The sequence below is a fragment of the Equus caballus genome, chromosome 3 (assembly GCF_041296265.1).
Source record: "Equus caballus isolate H_3958 breed thoroughbred chromosome 3, TB-T2T, whole genome shotgun sequence".
Lineage (NCBI taxonomy): Eukaryota > Metazoa > Chordata > Mammalia > Perissodactyla > Equidae > Equus > Equus caballus.
This window is the reverse complement of record NC_091686.1, coordinates 17,600,444-17,616,511: the sequence shown is the minus strand read 5'-3', so window position 1 is coordinate 17,616,511 and position 16,068 is coordinate 17,600,444. Positions and strand designations below refer to the sequence as shown.

Here is a 16,068-nt window from a genome sequence, read left to right as displayed (position 1 = left end):
TCCAGCCAAATCCAGCTTTGCCGCCAGCGCTGAGTGGTCTTGACCAAACCTCTGGTGCCCTTTGTGCCTCAGTTTCCTCACGAAGTCGGAGGAGGGGGCTTCTGTAGCCTGCTCAGCCGGAGCTTTTTGTTGTTGCCCTGAGGCACTCTAAAATTAAAAGGCAACCAGGGCTCTCCTGAAGCCAAGCCTTCAAGGAAACCGTCTCTGGATTCCCAAAACCACGCTGAGACGTAAGATTATACCTCGCTACACAGGCGGGAAAAACGAGGCCCAGAGAAATTAAAGGCCTTGTGGTCCCAGGCGGTAGAAGCCAAGTTCTTTCCATTACATTGCCCCTCGAGGAAGGTTTTTAGCAGGGGAGAGAGTGGCATGCTAAATTCTCAATCTGGCTTGGTAGGAGTGTAACTTGGGAGGGTCAATCAAAACTTGAAGTCACTGGGGCTGGCCCCGTGGCCGAGTGGTTAAGTTCGTGCGCTCCGCAGCAGGCGGCCCAGTGTTTCGGTGGTTCGAATCCTGGCGCGGACATGGCACTGCTCATCAAACCACGCTGAGGCAGCGTCCCACATGCCACAGCTAGAAGGACCCACAACGAAGAATATACAACTATGTACCGGGGGGGCTTTGGGGAAAAAAAGGAAAAAAATAAAATCAAAAAAAAAAAAAAAAAAAAAAAAAAACAACTTGAAGTCACTGCTACTGACATTAAAACAAACATGGAGAAGGATGTCCATTGCAGTATCATACGCCAAAACAATAGAACTGAAACACTGAGATGTCCATCAGTAGGGAAGTAGCTAACTAAATTCTGATAAATATAATAGGATACGCTTAAAAAATGAAGTATATCCCTATATGCTGATAGGGAAGGAGCTCAAAGAGAAAAAAGCCAAGTGCAAATTGAATAGTATGACCCTTTTTTCTGTAAAAACAGAAATAAAAGAAACATTGGCCATACCAAAAAGGGAGAACATTTCTGGAAAGATAAAAAATTAATAATATCTAACTTGGGGAGAGGGGTAGGCATCAGGAGGACATTTACCTCTTATCATACATGGCAAGTATTAAAGATGTGGGGGTCACCCCATGGCATAGTGGTTAAGTTTGCACGCTGTGCTTGGCTGGCCACGGGTTGGGAGGTTCGGTCCTGGCACAGACCCAACACTGCTTGGCATGCCACGCTGTGGTGGCGTCCCATGTAAAATAGAGGAAGATTGGCTCTGAGCTACCATGTGTTGCCAGTCTTCCTCACACACACACACGCACACACACAAAGTATTAAAGACGTGTTTAGGGGAGGTTAGTTGGGTAGTTGGCCTACGTAGGGTGGATGGAGATCTGGAAAAAAAACATCTAAAGTTGGGGAGGAGTAATCTTAGTCAATTTAAAATGTCTGAATTGCACTCAAATCCAGCCAGACTAGGAATGGTTCTTCTATTTAAGAAAACACTTAGGGGCTGGCATGGTTGCACAGAGGTTAAGTTCACACCTTCCGCTTTGGTGGCCTTGGGTTCACTAGTTTGGATCCTGGGTGCGGACATGGCACCGCTTGGCAAGCCATGCTGTGGTAGGCGTCCCACATGTAAAATAGAGAAAGATGGGCACAGATGTTAGCTCAGGGCCAGTCTTCCTCAGCAAAAAGAGGAGGATTGGCAGCAGATGTTAGCTCAGAGCTAATCTTCCTCAAAAAAAAAAAAAAAAAAAACCCACACTTGGTAGGATTTATTTCTGGTGGACAAAGAGGGGTGGGGCAGGCAGGGTAGGGGAGAGGGTGACTGGTACACAGAGTAGAAGGAGGAGCTGCTTCAGGGAAGTGGGCCAACTTGGGAGGATGTCAGCAACTGCCATTCCCCAAAAGTGAGGGTGGGGGTGTTCAGAAATACTGATCTGGCTGCTGGTGGACTGCTAAGAGTGTATGCAGGGAGCACAGGTAGTCATCCTGGCAGTCCAAGCCAGACAGGCAGGAACAGCCTCAGGTCAGAGTATAGTGGTTAAGCACATGGACAGGGAAATCTGAATCCCAGTTCTGCCATTTAATAGTTTTGTGCCTTGAGTAAATTACTTAAGTTCTCTATGCCTTAGTTTCCTCATCTGTAAAATGGTCATATCTCAAGTTTTATTAGAACTGCACTTATAAGAGTTTCTGACTTCCAGGTAAATGCTTTGTAAAAAATCGAATAGTGACAGAGAATTGATGGAATCCATTGGCAGGATCTAGATTGGATGTAAGGAAGAAAAGAAGTCAAGAATAAAATAAGGAAGACAAGGAAGAAAATGACTCAAGAAGAAAAACACACGTTTCCAGCCTCGGTAGCTGTATGGATGGTGGTGTCACTCAAGTCAGGAAAGTGGTTGGGGGAACTGACATTGGAGGCTGGAAGGACACCAATCCTTCTGTTAAAACTGTCATACATGATAACTTAGAAGGCAGGAAATGTACCAAGTTTGAAGCCCTAGGTGTAGAGCTTGGAAATCAGAATCTTAGTACCATGGTTACTATTGGTTATATTTGTGAAGGTACCAACAACAAAAAAAGCCAGTTTGAAGGCAGAAATAAAAGGTAACTGCATCCACCAAGTCAGGGATGGGGTCAAGGGTCATGGAAACAATGGATTGGGGAGGCCCTCCCAATCAGCCTTACAAAGAACACTCCCCTCTCAGGGTAGAGAGCCCTCAAATTGTCCCCAACAATTCATAATTGTTATAGACCAGTGACTTTATTCTTCCCTTCTGAATGGAAGTGTTTCCTATAGTTTTCCTGCCCCTATTCCACCACTGTACACTGGCTGTGTGCAGGGCAGATAACAACATACCCTAGAATTTCAGCTCCATGCCTGACCAGCTGGTACTTTTAGGTTCTCTCCCATGGTAGATAGATATTCTTGAGGGAAGGAGAGTAAAATTAAATATTTAACAATTGAAAGGGAGACCTGTGTTAATCATTAGGGCTATCACAAATATTCTGACTCTTTCCTGGGCAAAAGGTAGGATTGCAGTTCCCTGCCCTGTGATTTGCTAGGTGCAATGAAATGTAAATGCAAGTCACATATGTCAATTTCAGGCAAATTTGAAAAGTCAGTGCCTCTTCATTACACTGTCTTCTTGGCTCTGTCACACAGCTGGCAATGTTCCAGTGACTGCTCTGTAGGCCCAGGTCAACCACTGATGGCTGTTTAGAAATTAAGAGTTCTTTAAGCCAATAAAATTTGGGGGGTATTAAGGCAACACGATAAGCCTACCCTGGTAAGAGAAACTGGGAAAATTATCGGTTATGCCTCCTGTACTTTTTTCTCAGGTTCCAAATGTCTCCATGCCCAGTAAACTACCCTTAATCTCCCTACTGGGTCACCATTTGATTGAGGGGACCGACTTCCTGCTTCTAGTCTTGTTCTCTCCAATCAACCAAAAGGAGCTTTAACAAGCACCCATTCCCACCAATTCACAACCCCTGAGTGGCTTCCTGTTTGTCCTTGGAAACAGTCCCAACATTTTAACATGGCTGAAAACGCCCATTGAGCACTGCTTGTGAGCCTCACCCTCATACGTAACTGCTCTTAGTTTCTCAAAATTGCCACCATCTTCCCTGGCTACCTGTAATACTTTTGTCACCTTCTCTTTGTTGGGCTAATGCCTGCCATCCTTCAGATCTCAGCTCAAATGTCTCAGGGAAGCCTTTTATGACCACCCAAGACTAGATTAGATGTACCCCGTAACAGTGAGTACTTTCAATATAACTTAAACTGTGTTACTGCTTTTGGTCACTTTTTGAATTAGACTGTAGGTTCCCTGAAAGCAGGTACCATGTCTATTTTGGGTAGTGGATAAACATTTTTTTCCTAAATGATCCTAGGGAGTAAAATAATCATACTTTGTTTTAATCTTTTTTAAACAGTAATATAAGCCTTGACATTTTCCTTTTTTTAAAAAACTTTTTCTTTTGGTTGCATGATCTATGTCCTTTGCTCACTTACAATCTTAATATTGATGTGAGCCAATATAGGCAATTAAAAATTTCCTAGTAGCCACATTAAAAAGGAAAAAAATAAAATTAATTTTAATATATTTTATTTAACCCAATATAAAGTATCAATATAATCCAGTATATAAAAATATATTTTAACATGTAATCAAAACAAAAATATATTTAGCAAAAATTTTAATAAACTAGTGAAATATCTTACATTCTTTTTTTACTAGATCTTTGATATCTGGTATTTACACTAGCAGTACATCTCAATTCAGATGATAAATTTTCATAGGCTAAAATGAAACATAGTCCTCCTAAAACAAAGTTTTGTTTAACAGAAAAATATTTAACATTGCCTCCGTTTTTACATCTAAATTTAAAAGATAAAAAGTTCAGTTTCTCAGTTGTACTAGCCACATTTCAAGTGCTTAATAGCCACACATGGCTAGTACCTACCATACTGGACATCAAGGACTTAGATTATCTTCTCTCATAAAACATTTCCCTCTGTATCTTATCTACTCACATTTCCCAATGTTTCTGAGACCTGAATAAGGCCAATAATGCCCTTAAGTCTAAGTTGTTTATTCTAACCAAAAGCTGAGAGCTAATACAATGACTGAGTTATCTGTTTTAGAGCACCTATATTTAAACAAACCAAACAGCCATTTCCACCCATGATCCCACCCTACAACTGTAATTTTCTAGCCTTGAAAGATTTTTGAAATGCCATATATGTATATATGATGGTGATGCAGTAAAGGGAATTGATGTTATCTAGGGGGCATCATGCCTTGAAATCTGCCTGCAAGACTGAAATCTTATCTTTAAAGAATGTTTGGGAGATCGAAACACCAATGTTATCTTGTAAATACTGTTATATATAGATATATACATACAGATGTGGCAATATGGCTGTGGTGGTTTTAAAAATATGTCCACAAACTCTTTGACACTCCACCCTTCAAGAGATGAAGCTTAATACTCTTCCCTTCTCGGGTGGGCCTGACCCAGAGTGACTCACTTCTAACATATAGAACATGGCAGCTCAGGATTAGGTTATTAAAAAGACTGTGTCTTTCATCTTGGGCACGCACTCTTTCTTGGATCATTCCCTTTGGGGGAAGCCAGCTACCAAGCTGTGAGCTGCCCGTGGAGTGACTCATGTGGCAAGGAAGTGAAGGAAGGCTCCATCCCAACACCTAGCAAGGAATCAAAGGCTTTCATCCGACAGTCTGAGAAACTGAGGCCAATCAATGACCACATGAGTGGGCTTGGAAGAGGATCTTGTAGCCAATTAAGCCTTGGGATGACTGTAGCCCAGGCTGACATCTTGACTCTAATCTCAGGAGAGACTTTGGACCAGACTATTGAACTTAGCTTCTTCCAGATTTCAGACTCACAGAAACTGTGGCGTGATGTTTATTGTTTTAAGCTGCTAAGTTTTGTGGCAATGTGTTATGCAGCAATGGATAATTCATACAATACAATGGCTTGAAAAAGCTCCCCAATGCCAAATGAGGCATAAATCAAGTAAGCTATTTCTTTTCCCAAGCAGCCTAAAACTAGCATATCCAAATACTTGTTTCTAGGGTGATGCAGTTACTAAAACCATGATGCTACTGATCAGTTTTTGAAATTAACCCTCAGAGTATGAATCTTATTCTTTGGAATTTTGTTTAATGGTGCCAATTCATCATTCGAAGGTATTTGTTATTTGCACTAAGTCTGGTGGCAAATAAGTAAACTTTTTTCATTATGGATCATTAAGGCATTCTTTGAAAGTAAAAGGCTTAATGTTCCGATACAGGAAAACGCCAAGAGAAGTCCTAAGAATGTCTGCTATAACATCTGAACAATCAAATTAAGTGTATATTCCTAAAATGACTAGCTTGAAAGATGGTACTAATTTGATGTGTAATTTTTGGAATTCTTCCTCCCCTCCAAGGTCATTAGTTTATAGTCATAACTCATAGGATTGGTAAAGCAAGCCAGATTTTTTTAAAACCCTAATATACATTGGGAAATTAGTATTCGTTGTTATTTACATTAAAGGTTTTCTTTGGAATTAACAGAAATGACCACTAGATGCCACTTTTTTTTTTTAAGGTTAAAAAGCAGGATGCAAGCACAGTTCAGAAACAACAAAATCAATTTTCATGTCATAATGAACACTAGAACAGAAATTGTTGGATTATGTCAATAAAGAGCCAAGACACTGTTTTCACTACACAGAAGTTTATTATGAAAGAAAATTAAACATACAGACACACAGTATGGCTAATGGTGGCAAAAACAATCTGGTAGCTTAAGGCAAGTTTTAATGGAGATGAATACAGAAAAGATGATGCAATGATGTAATTTTGTTTAAATACAGATTATGGAAAAATATCAGATTGCATCAATAACTTAAAAGTAGTTTTTAAAGCCTGCACTATTGGAGAAAAAGGGCTCATGATCTTAATGCCAGCATTAAGACAGACAGAAGCAGCACAGTGCTAAATGACAAGAAAAATTCACTATTTACAGAAGGATAGCAATTGAACATTTCATAACATTTGACTTTAGTTACTAGTGGACCAAAAGCCTTTAGCTGGAAGCAATAGAGAAAAATGTACCATCATCATGTTATTAAAAAAAAAATTTAAGTGCAGAAGTCAAAAACAAAGGTCTGTGATAAAATAACCTTAAAACACCACTGTAAGGACCACTTAAAAGGCGATTTCCTCAGGGGAAGTTAGGGCACTGAGTGTGTAAACATGTGAGCTGCACAACACCAAATACCAACCAAATTCATTCATAGTACTTAGTCACACAAGATCAGCATGGTCTTTTATGATGCATTATTGTTTATAACAATTTAAACACACTCCTTACTATGCATGACTTCAAATATATAACAAATATTTTTATTCTGAGATACAGGATATGTTTAAGAATTATAAGACCTATGTACAATGAAAGTCACATCTCCCTCATCAATCGATATGTATATATGTTTTAAATGCAATAACCTTATTCAGACTTCAGTTCATTTTCTGAATTGACCATGTCAGTTTTTCAAACTGTTTAAAATAATGCCATTCTGTTATGATAAAATACATTTTTGCAAAAATTCAGAAATCTAACATTTAATGAATATGACCATGAAAAATATTTGTAAGGAGGTGCCAAATGACTTAGCACTTTCTTCCAGTCTTGTATTTAAAAAAAAAAGCTGCATTCAATTTGACAGTGAGCCTATTTAAAAAATATTCTTATACTAATTCATCTCAAAAGGTTCTATTTATAGTCCTTTTGGAAAATACTATATAACTTATTAATTTTTTCCAGAATAATTAATGGAAGAAAATGTATCCTCTGCACAGATGAACATTTTCTCTCTAAGACTAATCTTTCATCACCCAGCATTGTTTTTACAAAAGCATGCATTATAAAATACATAAAAGCAGCTATCTTAAACATGATTTTAATACAATATTACCTTTGTAGCTGATTCATCACTGTCTCCAGTTTAATATGCTGTTACATACATGAAGAAGCTCCAGTATCCCTTTTCTGATTGACGTTTTTAAAAAAAATCCCTGAATAAAACAGAAGCCAGCCTGCGACTTCTTTAGGCATTTCAGTAGAATATTACCATTTATGAAGAGTAACTCCAACACAAACTCATGATTACAGAACACAATCTAAAACAGATCTGGCGCAGATTAGAGTGAATACCAATTTAAAATTCTTACGTTTAAAAAAGAAAGAAAAGGAGCTGATTATCAACATTTAAAAGGATACTGCAACTTTAACAACTGTAAACTTTGTGTTAGAAGGCTGTGGCAGACAGCTCTATGCTACTAGGTTTTTAGCTTGTAAATAATGCAAACAAATCAGCAGTTTTAAAATGCCATAGACTAAAAAAACATAAAAGGAAAGGGGGAAACAAAACAAAAAACCAAGAAAGCCTATCTAAAATGAAGCTGTATAACCAACACATCTAAAAATTTAAAAAAAAAAAAAAATTAGAGCAACTGATTAAAGGAAAAAACCCTCTGATAAAAATTTTAATTTCTTGACTTGTTTTGTAATGGCATGAACTTTTAAATTAAAATGGAGAAAAAAAAAGAGCTTTACAAGTGGATAGTTTCAACTTACTAAAATAATGCCAACAAGGTAAGCTTGCATAGAAAAAAATTTCAAATTATTACTGGCTACATGCATACAAAATTAGAAATGCAGGTATTATAATCATAGTGCAAAACCATGGCAGTTTGTGATGTTTTGTTACTGCCTAAGGTTGAGAAATAGACCGTAGTACCTCCAGTTATCACAGTTTCTGGTCTTTTAATCAATTATTTCTGCTGACTAGAAACAATGTAAAGATGGGGGCACATCTGCTGTGCTACCAATCAACGAAGTTTGAGGTCATCACCACCACCTAAATTGGAACCAGGACTAGGGTCTTGCTGTCTTCTTGCCTGCAATGACAAAATCAGAATTTGGGATCAAAACATGTTTTGCAAATCAAAGTGCTAGATAAATAAAACATAAGACACAACAGAACATAAGAAAAGTTTTTGACTAAAATATTTTCAGCCAGTATCTCTACATGTAAGAGGAAAAAGAATTTAAATTATGTATGAAATATTTTGCTAAAGTTTCCTTAAAAAACACGAATAAAAATCCTGTTATATTCAAAAGAGCAATACCAAAATATGTACTATGTATAAAAGAAGAACAAATCTACCTTTACAGTTTTGGGACTAGAGGGTTTAACTTTAACACATTATGCAATCACCTTAGAAGCAAACTTTCCCTTTTAGTAATAGCTGACATTTACTGAGCACCAACTACATGCTGGGTACTGCTTCAAGCACTTTCCAAGGATGAACTAACTTAATAATCCCTGCTGGGCCCAGCCCCATGGCCGAGTGCTTAAAGGTCCGAGAGCTCTGCTTTGGCAGCCCGGGTTCAAGGATTTGGACCCCAGGTGCAGACCTACTCCACTCACCAGCGTGCTCTAGAGGTGTCCTACATACCGAAAAAAAAAGAGGAGGATTGGCACCGATGTGAGCTCAGAGCACATCTTCCTCAGCCAGAAAATAAATAAATAAACAAACAGATAAATAAAATAATCCCTGACAACCACTTATAACACAGATGCTATTATTTATCCATTTTACAGATAAAGAAACTGAGTCACACAGAAGTATACAGTCTACTAATTATATGATTGAAAAATGTAGTAGTATCTCTTACTGAATTTCATCTCTACCAACTGAGTTTTTACTAAAAATCTGTACCTTAAGAAATAAAATCCAGGCCACAACTGGAAGGGCCTACAACTAAAATATACAACTATGTACTGAGGGGATTTGGGGAGAAAAAGGAGAAAGAAAAAAAAAAAAACGACTGGCAATAGTTGTTAGCTCAGGTGCCAATCTTTAAAAAAAGAAAAAGAAAGAAAATCCAGAACTGGATTTAAGTACTGTCTCAAAAACAAAAATAGAAATATAAAATTAGAGTCCTTGATACACTTATATCCCCAGAAGTACCTTTACAACAATACTTAACTAAGAGCCTTGATAATTATAAACACAGGATTTCAATTGTCACTTAGAATAAACATTTCTAGGTAAACTATTTATGGGAAATTACTTAATAGAGAACATCCAACCACTAACATTTTGTGCATGACACTCTCTGCTAACAAAGAGTTTTAATATAACATAGTGCCCCTTTGGTCTACACACAACATTTACTTTCAGTCTCATTCACAAATCCCAATGCATGTTTCTTCCATAAACTTTCTTTAGTGACTACAAATGTCAGTCAAGCACAAAAATGTGTTCGTATACAGAACCAGGTTCCTTCAGCAGCAGTTGTCCTACATGAGATAAGGGGAAATCCATTTTACCAGTTGTTTCAGCAAAAGACCTTGAGGTCAACCTTAACATCTCTTTCTCTCACACTCAACAGTGAATTCTGACAGCTCTACATTTAAATACATCCTGAATCTGACCACTTCTCACCGCTACCATGCTCATCTAGTCCAGCCACCATCATCTTTCATCTGGATCTTGTTTTTAGCCAACCCTGTTATATGCCAGCAACTGAGACTAACTGAAATTACCTATGCAATCTTTAGCTAAATGGAATCATGTATTAACGTCACCAAGTGATTCTGCACTGTCTATGTCATTTTTTGGTAACAAATTTAACCAAAAATCGAAACATTTTGATTTCAATTCTTACTATCTAAAACAGTTCTTAGAGAAAGAACATCCTTGACCTGCAAAGAAACATCTCAACAAGTCACAGTTGTACTACAAGACCAAGTTCAGTCAGAAGTTCCAGCTAAGTCATCATTTTTCAAAAGGGTTATGTTGTTTAGACAGAAATGGCACTGCCTTATTCACTGTCAAACAAATCAAATAAAATCCAACACTAACTTCTGTAATCTTTCTTATAAATTTTGATATGTTACTCTAGCAGATTTTAACTATTTTTTATCAGCAGGCTGCACATTGACGAAATTTTAACCTATTCCTTTCAATTAACTAGTCAGGGTAAAGTTATGCTGCATGGTTACAGACAGAAAGAGCTACGGAATGCACGTGCATCAGAAAAACAATTTATGTTCCATACTGAATCAATGCTAAATGTAGTGTGAGCAGAGATCAATCCTGCAAAATCAGAGATGGTGATATAAGCACCTGGTTTCAGTCAATAAAGGTCAGAAAGGGGCTGAGCAATGAAGAAACACCAAGTATAATCAATTCTAACTATATATTTATAAATGACCTCAAATCTACCAATAATACTTCATGAAAATGATATTTCAGCTTCTGTCTTGGGATAAGGGTAATTTTCAAATTATTTTAATAATAATGGAATGATTCCAAACTACTAAGAACCTAGAGTTCTCCTCACCGGTCACGGCTGTGCAAAAGGTGCCATGGGTTATTTGTTTAAAATATATTTTTGATAAAAGCAAGGAGAAGAGTAAAGAAAAGTTGCTCTCTATTTATTTGTGTTTTAGTTTCTGTTTACATTGTGAAGAAGAAATGAGGAAGATGTAAGGGGAGACACTGTGAAGGAGGGTCAAGAATAGGAAAAAGAGAAGAGGAGGCGAAGTCTGACACAGTTTGAAGGAGAAGAGGGAAGAATGAGAGATCCGGGAAACCGGAAGGAAATTTAATGCTAGAAGGGAAGATAGATGAACTGTCATATGAAGGAGACAAATACAGAAAGAGATTTAGGTTCAGTGAAAAATCTTCCACAGGACTGAAATTTAACAAGTGAACAAGCTGCCTTGAGAAGCAGTGTTTTTTACTGTGGCCGTTTTCTAATGGAGGCTTGGTGTTTTAGATGGAATTTTTCCGTGGGTAAAAAGCTAGACTAGATGATGGCAAGGAAACCTCTGAATTCAATTAATGCAAAAACATAAAGTACTTAATTTCTAGTTTCTTTCTCCCCAGTCAATCCACATGAGCCCTTGAGTCTACCCTTTTATTAACAGTTTTTCAGAACAGAGTTTTAACATAAAGCAGACACCCACAAGCCTGTTCAGAATACAAACATGTTTTAATATTTATAAAGAATCAATCTAGACATTTTATTACAGACTTCTTACTACCAGTTGCTCCTGTTTTCTTTCTTTCAATATATCATCACCCAGAAACATGGCAAATCCAATTTCTAGGGGGCAACCACAGGGATGAGTCCAAAATGAAGAGAGAAAGAAAAGTCACCAGGAACTGGAGTTTTCCCAACTACTCAGGGATATGCAGTAGCAGCCGAGAGCAGGGATACCCAAATATAAATGAATAAAGCTTCTTGGTTGATTTCCATTCTTTTATTATCAAGATCATCAAACTGCTGAACATTCTTTATGAGAAAATGCCCTAATAATTAAAAATAACTACAATTTGGGTGTATACTATGTCCAATCAATTTATGCTGTGCTAATCAATTTATGCTGTGTCCATTTATGTTTGACACTTGGCTAAAAGTCAGAACACAGAATTACAGTCATGCACCACATAAGGACATTAAATGGTCAATGACAGACCACATAAATGGTGGTGGTCCCATAAGATTAGTACCATACAGCCTAGGTGTGTAGTAGGCTATACCATCTGGTTTGTGTAAGTACACTCTATGATGTTTGCACAATGCTGAAATCACCCAACGATGCATTTCTCAGAATGTATCCTCATCATTAAGTAATGCATGACTATAATGTTTTAGAGTGGAACAGTACTTCAGAGATCTGGTTCAACTCTTATTTTACAGATGATGAGCCTGAGATCAACAAGGTTAAGTGATTCCCCTAAGATTACATAGTTAGCTGGTGGCAGTCAGAAACAAACTCAGACCTCTGGAAAAGATAAATCTTTAACTCACAATTAAGCATTAACGTCAGCCTCTGAAGTCATTGCTTTCTCCCAATTGCTGAGGATGGAGGAGACACAGAGCAGAAATTTTAAGTCCTAACATGAGAGAAAGGAATGTACTTTGCTCAAACTCATTAAAAAGGTATAAGCCAGGTCAGTAGACAATTATAAACACCTGTCAGATAAATAGCCTGCAAGAGCTGGTCTAATAGGTACGTCAAAAATATAGTTCTTAGAAAGTATACTTCAGGAAAACTTTAAATATGAAGTGACATTTCAAAATAAGAGAGAGAGTGGAGCTAATCTACGTTTCTGGGCTTGTGCTGGGACAGCTCTACCACTTGAGCTATGTGATCTCAGACAGGCTTTTTATCTTCTTTCAGCCTCAGTTCCTCAAAATGGAGATACACCTTGTAAGAGGATTTAAGAATCCAGTGTAGGGGCCAGCTGGGTGGCGCAGTGGTTGGGTTCACGCACTCTGCTTTAGCAGCCCAGGGTTTGTGGGTTTGGATTCCCGGCATGGACCTGCACAATGCTCATCAAGTCATGCTGTGGCAGTGTCCCACATACAAAATGGAGGCTAATCTTCCTCACCAAAAAAAAAAAAAAGAAGAAGAAGAAGAAAGAAAGAAAGAAAAGAAAAAAAGAATCCAGTGTAAAGCAAATACTGTGGTGTATCCAGCTATGTCACCATTTCTCAAGCGTGGCATATAGTAAGCTCTCATGCTGTTGTTATTACAACAAAGTAGCTCATCACTTCCCAATTTATCTATATGAACTTTTCAAATGTTAAGAAAATCTGCATCCTGCAGATAAGAGCAATTTTTACAAACTAAAAAAAATAAATTTAATAAAGTCTATTATCTCCTATGTTAGAGAGCAAACCAAGACTCTTTCTCTCTTAGTATGGGAAAAGGCAGATCTGGTATCCTCTTCCGATTCTCAGTCTAGTAGTTCATATTCCCAGTTCACTCTCATCTACTGCCTTTACCCAAAACACATCTCAGGAAGGCCCAGGATAGACAGAATCTTACGTTAATTAGTCCTTACACAAAAATGAATGTTGGCAGAGTAAAGTGATTTGAAAACTGAAGTCTGGAAATTTACAATAAATAGAGCTGGAATTTTTTTTCTTGGACCACACAGAATCGAAGACTCCAAAAACACACAAAACACAAAACCACATAAAGCCCTCTGCCTGTTTTTATTTCCAAATAGTTTCCACATAAATTCTCCGATTTGCTGAATTGTATTAAACTGCCCATACTACAATAAGCAATAATTATTTACCCATTCTCTGACATTAAAGACAATAATTTATTTGCTAACGCTTTATAAGCTGACCAAATGAAAGCATGTTCTAGGTAATGATAGGGAAAAATCTCTTTCAGCACCCTGTCACCTGAATTAAGAGCCAACGGTACCATATTACAGTTTTAGGTTAAGAGGCCAATCAAGTTGAAAGCAGTCTCTAGACAGAGACTGTGTATGAGCTGCTATCAAGCAGATGAGGAGGTATCTTTCCAATTTATCTATGACCAGAGCACTCAGGCTGTCCCTTATTAACCTCAATCTCCCTTCACAAAAGCCCAAAGTAAGGCATTTGAATTACAGTTATAGAGATGTGTAACCTGAAGAGAATGCCCATGGGTAACATGCCAACATTTTCAAGTTGTGGAAGGTTTCTCAGGTAGAAAAAGCACTAGGCTACTTCTATGTGGCAACAGATACCAATGGGCAGGCATTTCATAGAAGAAATGTCTGAGATTATTTTTTCTTTTTTAAAGTCTACTTTTTACTAAAGTAAAGAAGAGCGTACAAATCATAAACATATAACTTGATAAATTTTCACTAAGTGAACACATCCATACAACTAGCACCCAGATCAAGAAGATATTATTACCAAAACTTGGGAAGTTCTACTAGACAGAGATTATGCATATTCAAACAAATATATGTAGGTATTCCTTTTAAAAATACCCACAGGGCAAGATATTATACACAATGTTCTGTACCTTTTACATATCATTGTATTGTACCCCAAAGATTTAACAGTATTTGGACAGGTTACTAAAATAAATGTTTCTTCATTTCACTGTAGTTTTTTATTTGCCAAATTAATGATAATCTGCCATTACCTCTGAAAGGTAAAGAAAATATGATACTACTAAAATATCCTTTTCCAGAAAAATCAGAAAAAGAAAATGCTAAATCCTAAATGATGGATTGGAAACTTTCTAAATTTTCACAGATGGTGAATGGAAACATACCCAACTGATTTCAGGCTAAAAGACACTGGCAAAAGTCAAAACCTCTTGGGCCATTAATCACTTGGAGTTCTGCTTCCCACCGTTGGTAACCTTAACTTTACACATACATTAAACGCTCATAAGCACCACCCATTATCAGTTTAACATGGCGGGGCTAGAGGCCTCAGAGATTATCCAAACAGGGGCAGGACATCCCTAAGCCTCTGTGCTGCCAGGATCTCAAGCTTCCAAGGACCATTTACTGGGTTACTGCCACCCACAAGCTACCACTGCCCCTTGGTCCTTGTCTCTAGTCATGCATCAGGACCACCCACTGTAACCATTATTATTCTGTTTTGCCTCAGCTTTTTCTTTTCCAGGCAAAATGCTTTCTAACCTCTCCTGGCAGATTTTACTTTTCAATTTAATCATCTTTATGGGTGATGTGGAAATTCATTTCCCAGTCCTAGGCTGTATTTGTGGAGACCTTTTGGTAAGAAAGTTGGTTTAAGTCTTCACTCTTCCTTCCATTAACCAACTATTTGAAAGAGAGCCAACTCAATTAATTTTTCTTAGAGCCTCAGTTTCTTCAAATGTAATAAGAATGTTACCCAGCTGAACGAAAGAAAACCATTTTTTATAAAATTGTGACTTTTTCAAACACAAAACTGGGGCCAGCCCCGTGGCCTAGTGGTTAAGTTTGGAGCACTCCACGTTGGTGGCCTGGGTTCATGGGTATGGATCCTGGGCACGGACGTGCACCACTCGTGAACAATGCTTTGGTGGCAACCCACATATAAAATAGAGGAAAACTGGCACAGATCTTAGCTCAGGGCTAACCTTCCTCAGCAAAAAAAACAAACCACACAACAACAACAAAAAAGAATATTCAATTATACGATGTAAAGCCCCCTGTATATGTCTGAATTACAGGGGAGAAAACAACATTTCCCTCCAATGTTCTCCTTTTTGGAAAAAGGAGGTAAAACTGCAAGAAAATAAGCTGACATAAGAAATTTGTTATGGATTTTTTAATAAAAAGAAATGAGAGCTGGCCCAGTGGCGCAGTGGTTAAGTTTGCATGTTCTGCTTCAGCGGCCCAGGGTTTGCCAGTTCGGATCCCAGGTGCAGACCTATGCACTGCTTGTTAAGCCATGCTGTCGTAGGTGTCCCACATATAAAGTAGAGGAAGATGGGCATGGATGTTTGCTCAGGGCTAATCTTCCTCAAAACAAAACAAAAAAATAAAAAGAAAGAAATTAAAATATACATGTGCAAAGTGCCAAAAGACACGCACATCTAAAACTTCCCTAAGCGACTGCCAGTGCAAGCTCTGGAGTCAGATTCCAGCCCAATTTTCTAGATGACAGTTCTCTACAAGAACTAACATTTTAAGTTATTGCCATAAGGGACTACAGGATCTTAAATATTGATGAAAATCTAACCATTTTCTCTATGCTCTAGG

General features: G+C 37.8%; 1 protein-coding gene across 2 annotated transcripts in view; it reads right to left on the bottom strand.

The window, feature by feature from the left end:
• Positions 1 to 6,185: 6,185 nt before the first annotated feature.
• Positions 6,186 to 16,068, bottom strand: part of CBFB (core-binding factor subunit beta) — a 49,554-nt gene continuing 39,671 nt past the window's right edge. For both annotated transcript variants that reach the window (XM_023637151.2, XM_023637150.2), the window contains exon 6: positions 6,186 to 8,433. In XM_023637151.2, coding sequence (XP_023492919.1) covers positions 8,411 to 8,433 — 23 coding nt within the window. In that variant the 3' untranslated portion in view covers positions 6,186 to 8,410. The remainder of the gene's footprint in view (positions 8,434 to 16,068) is intronic.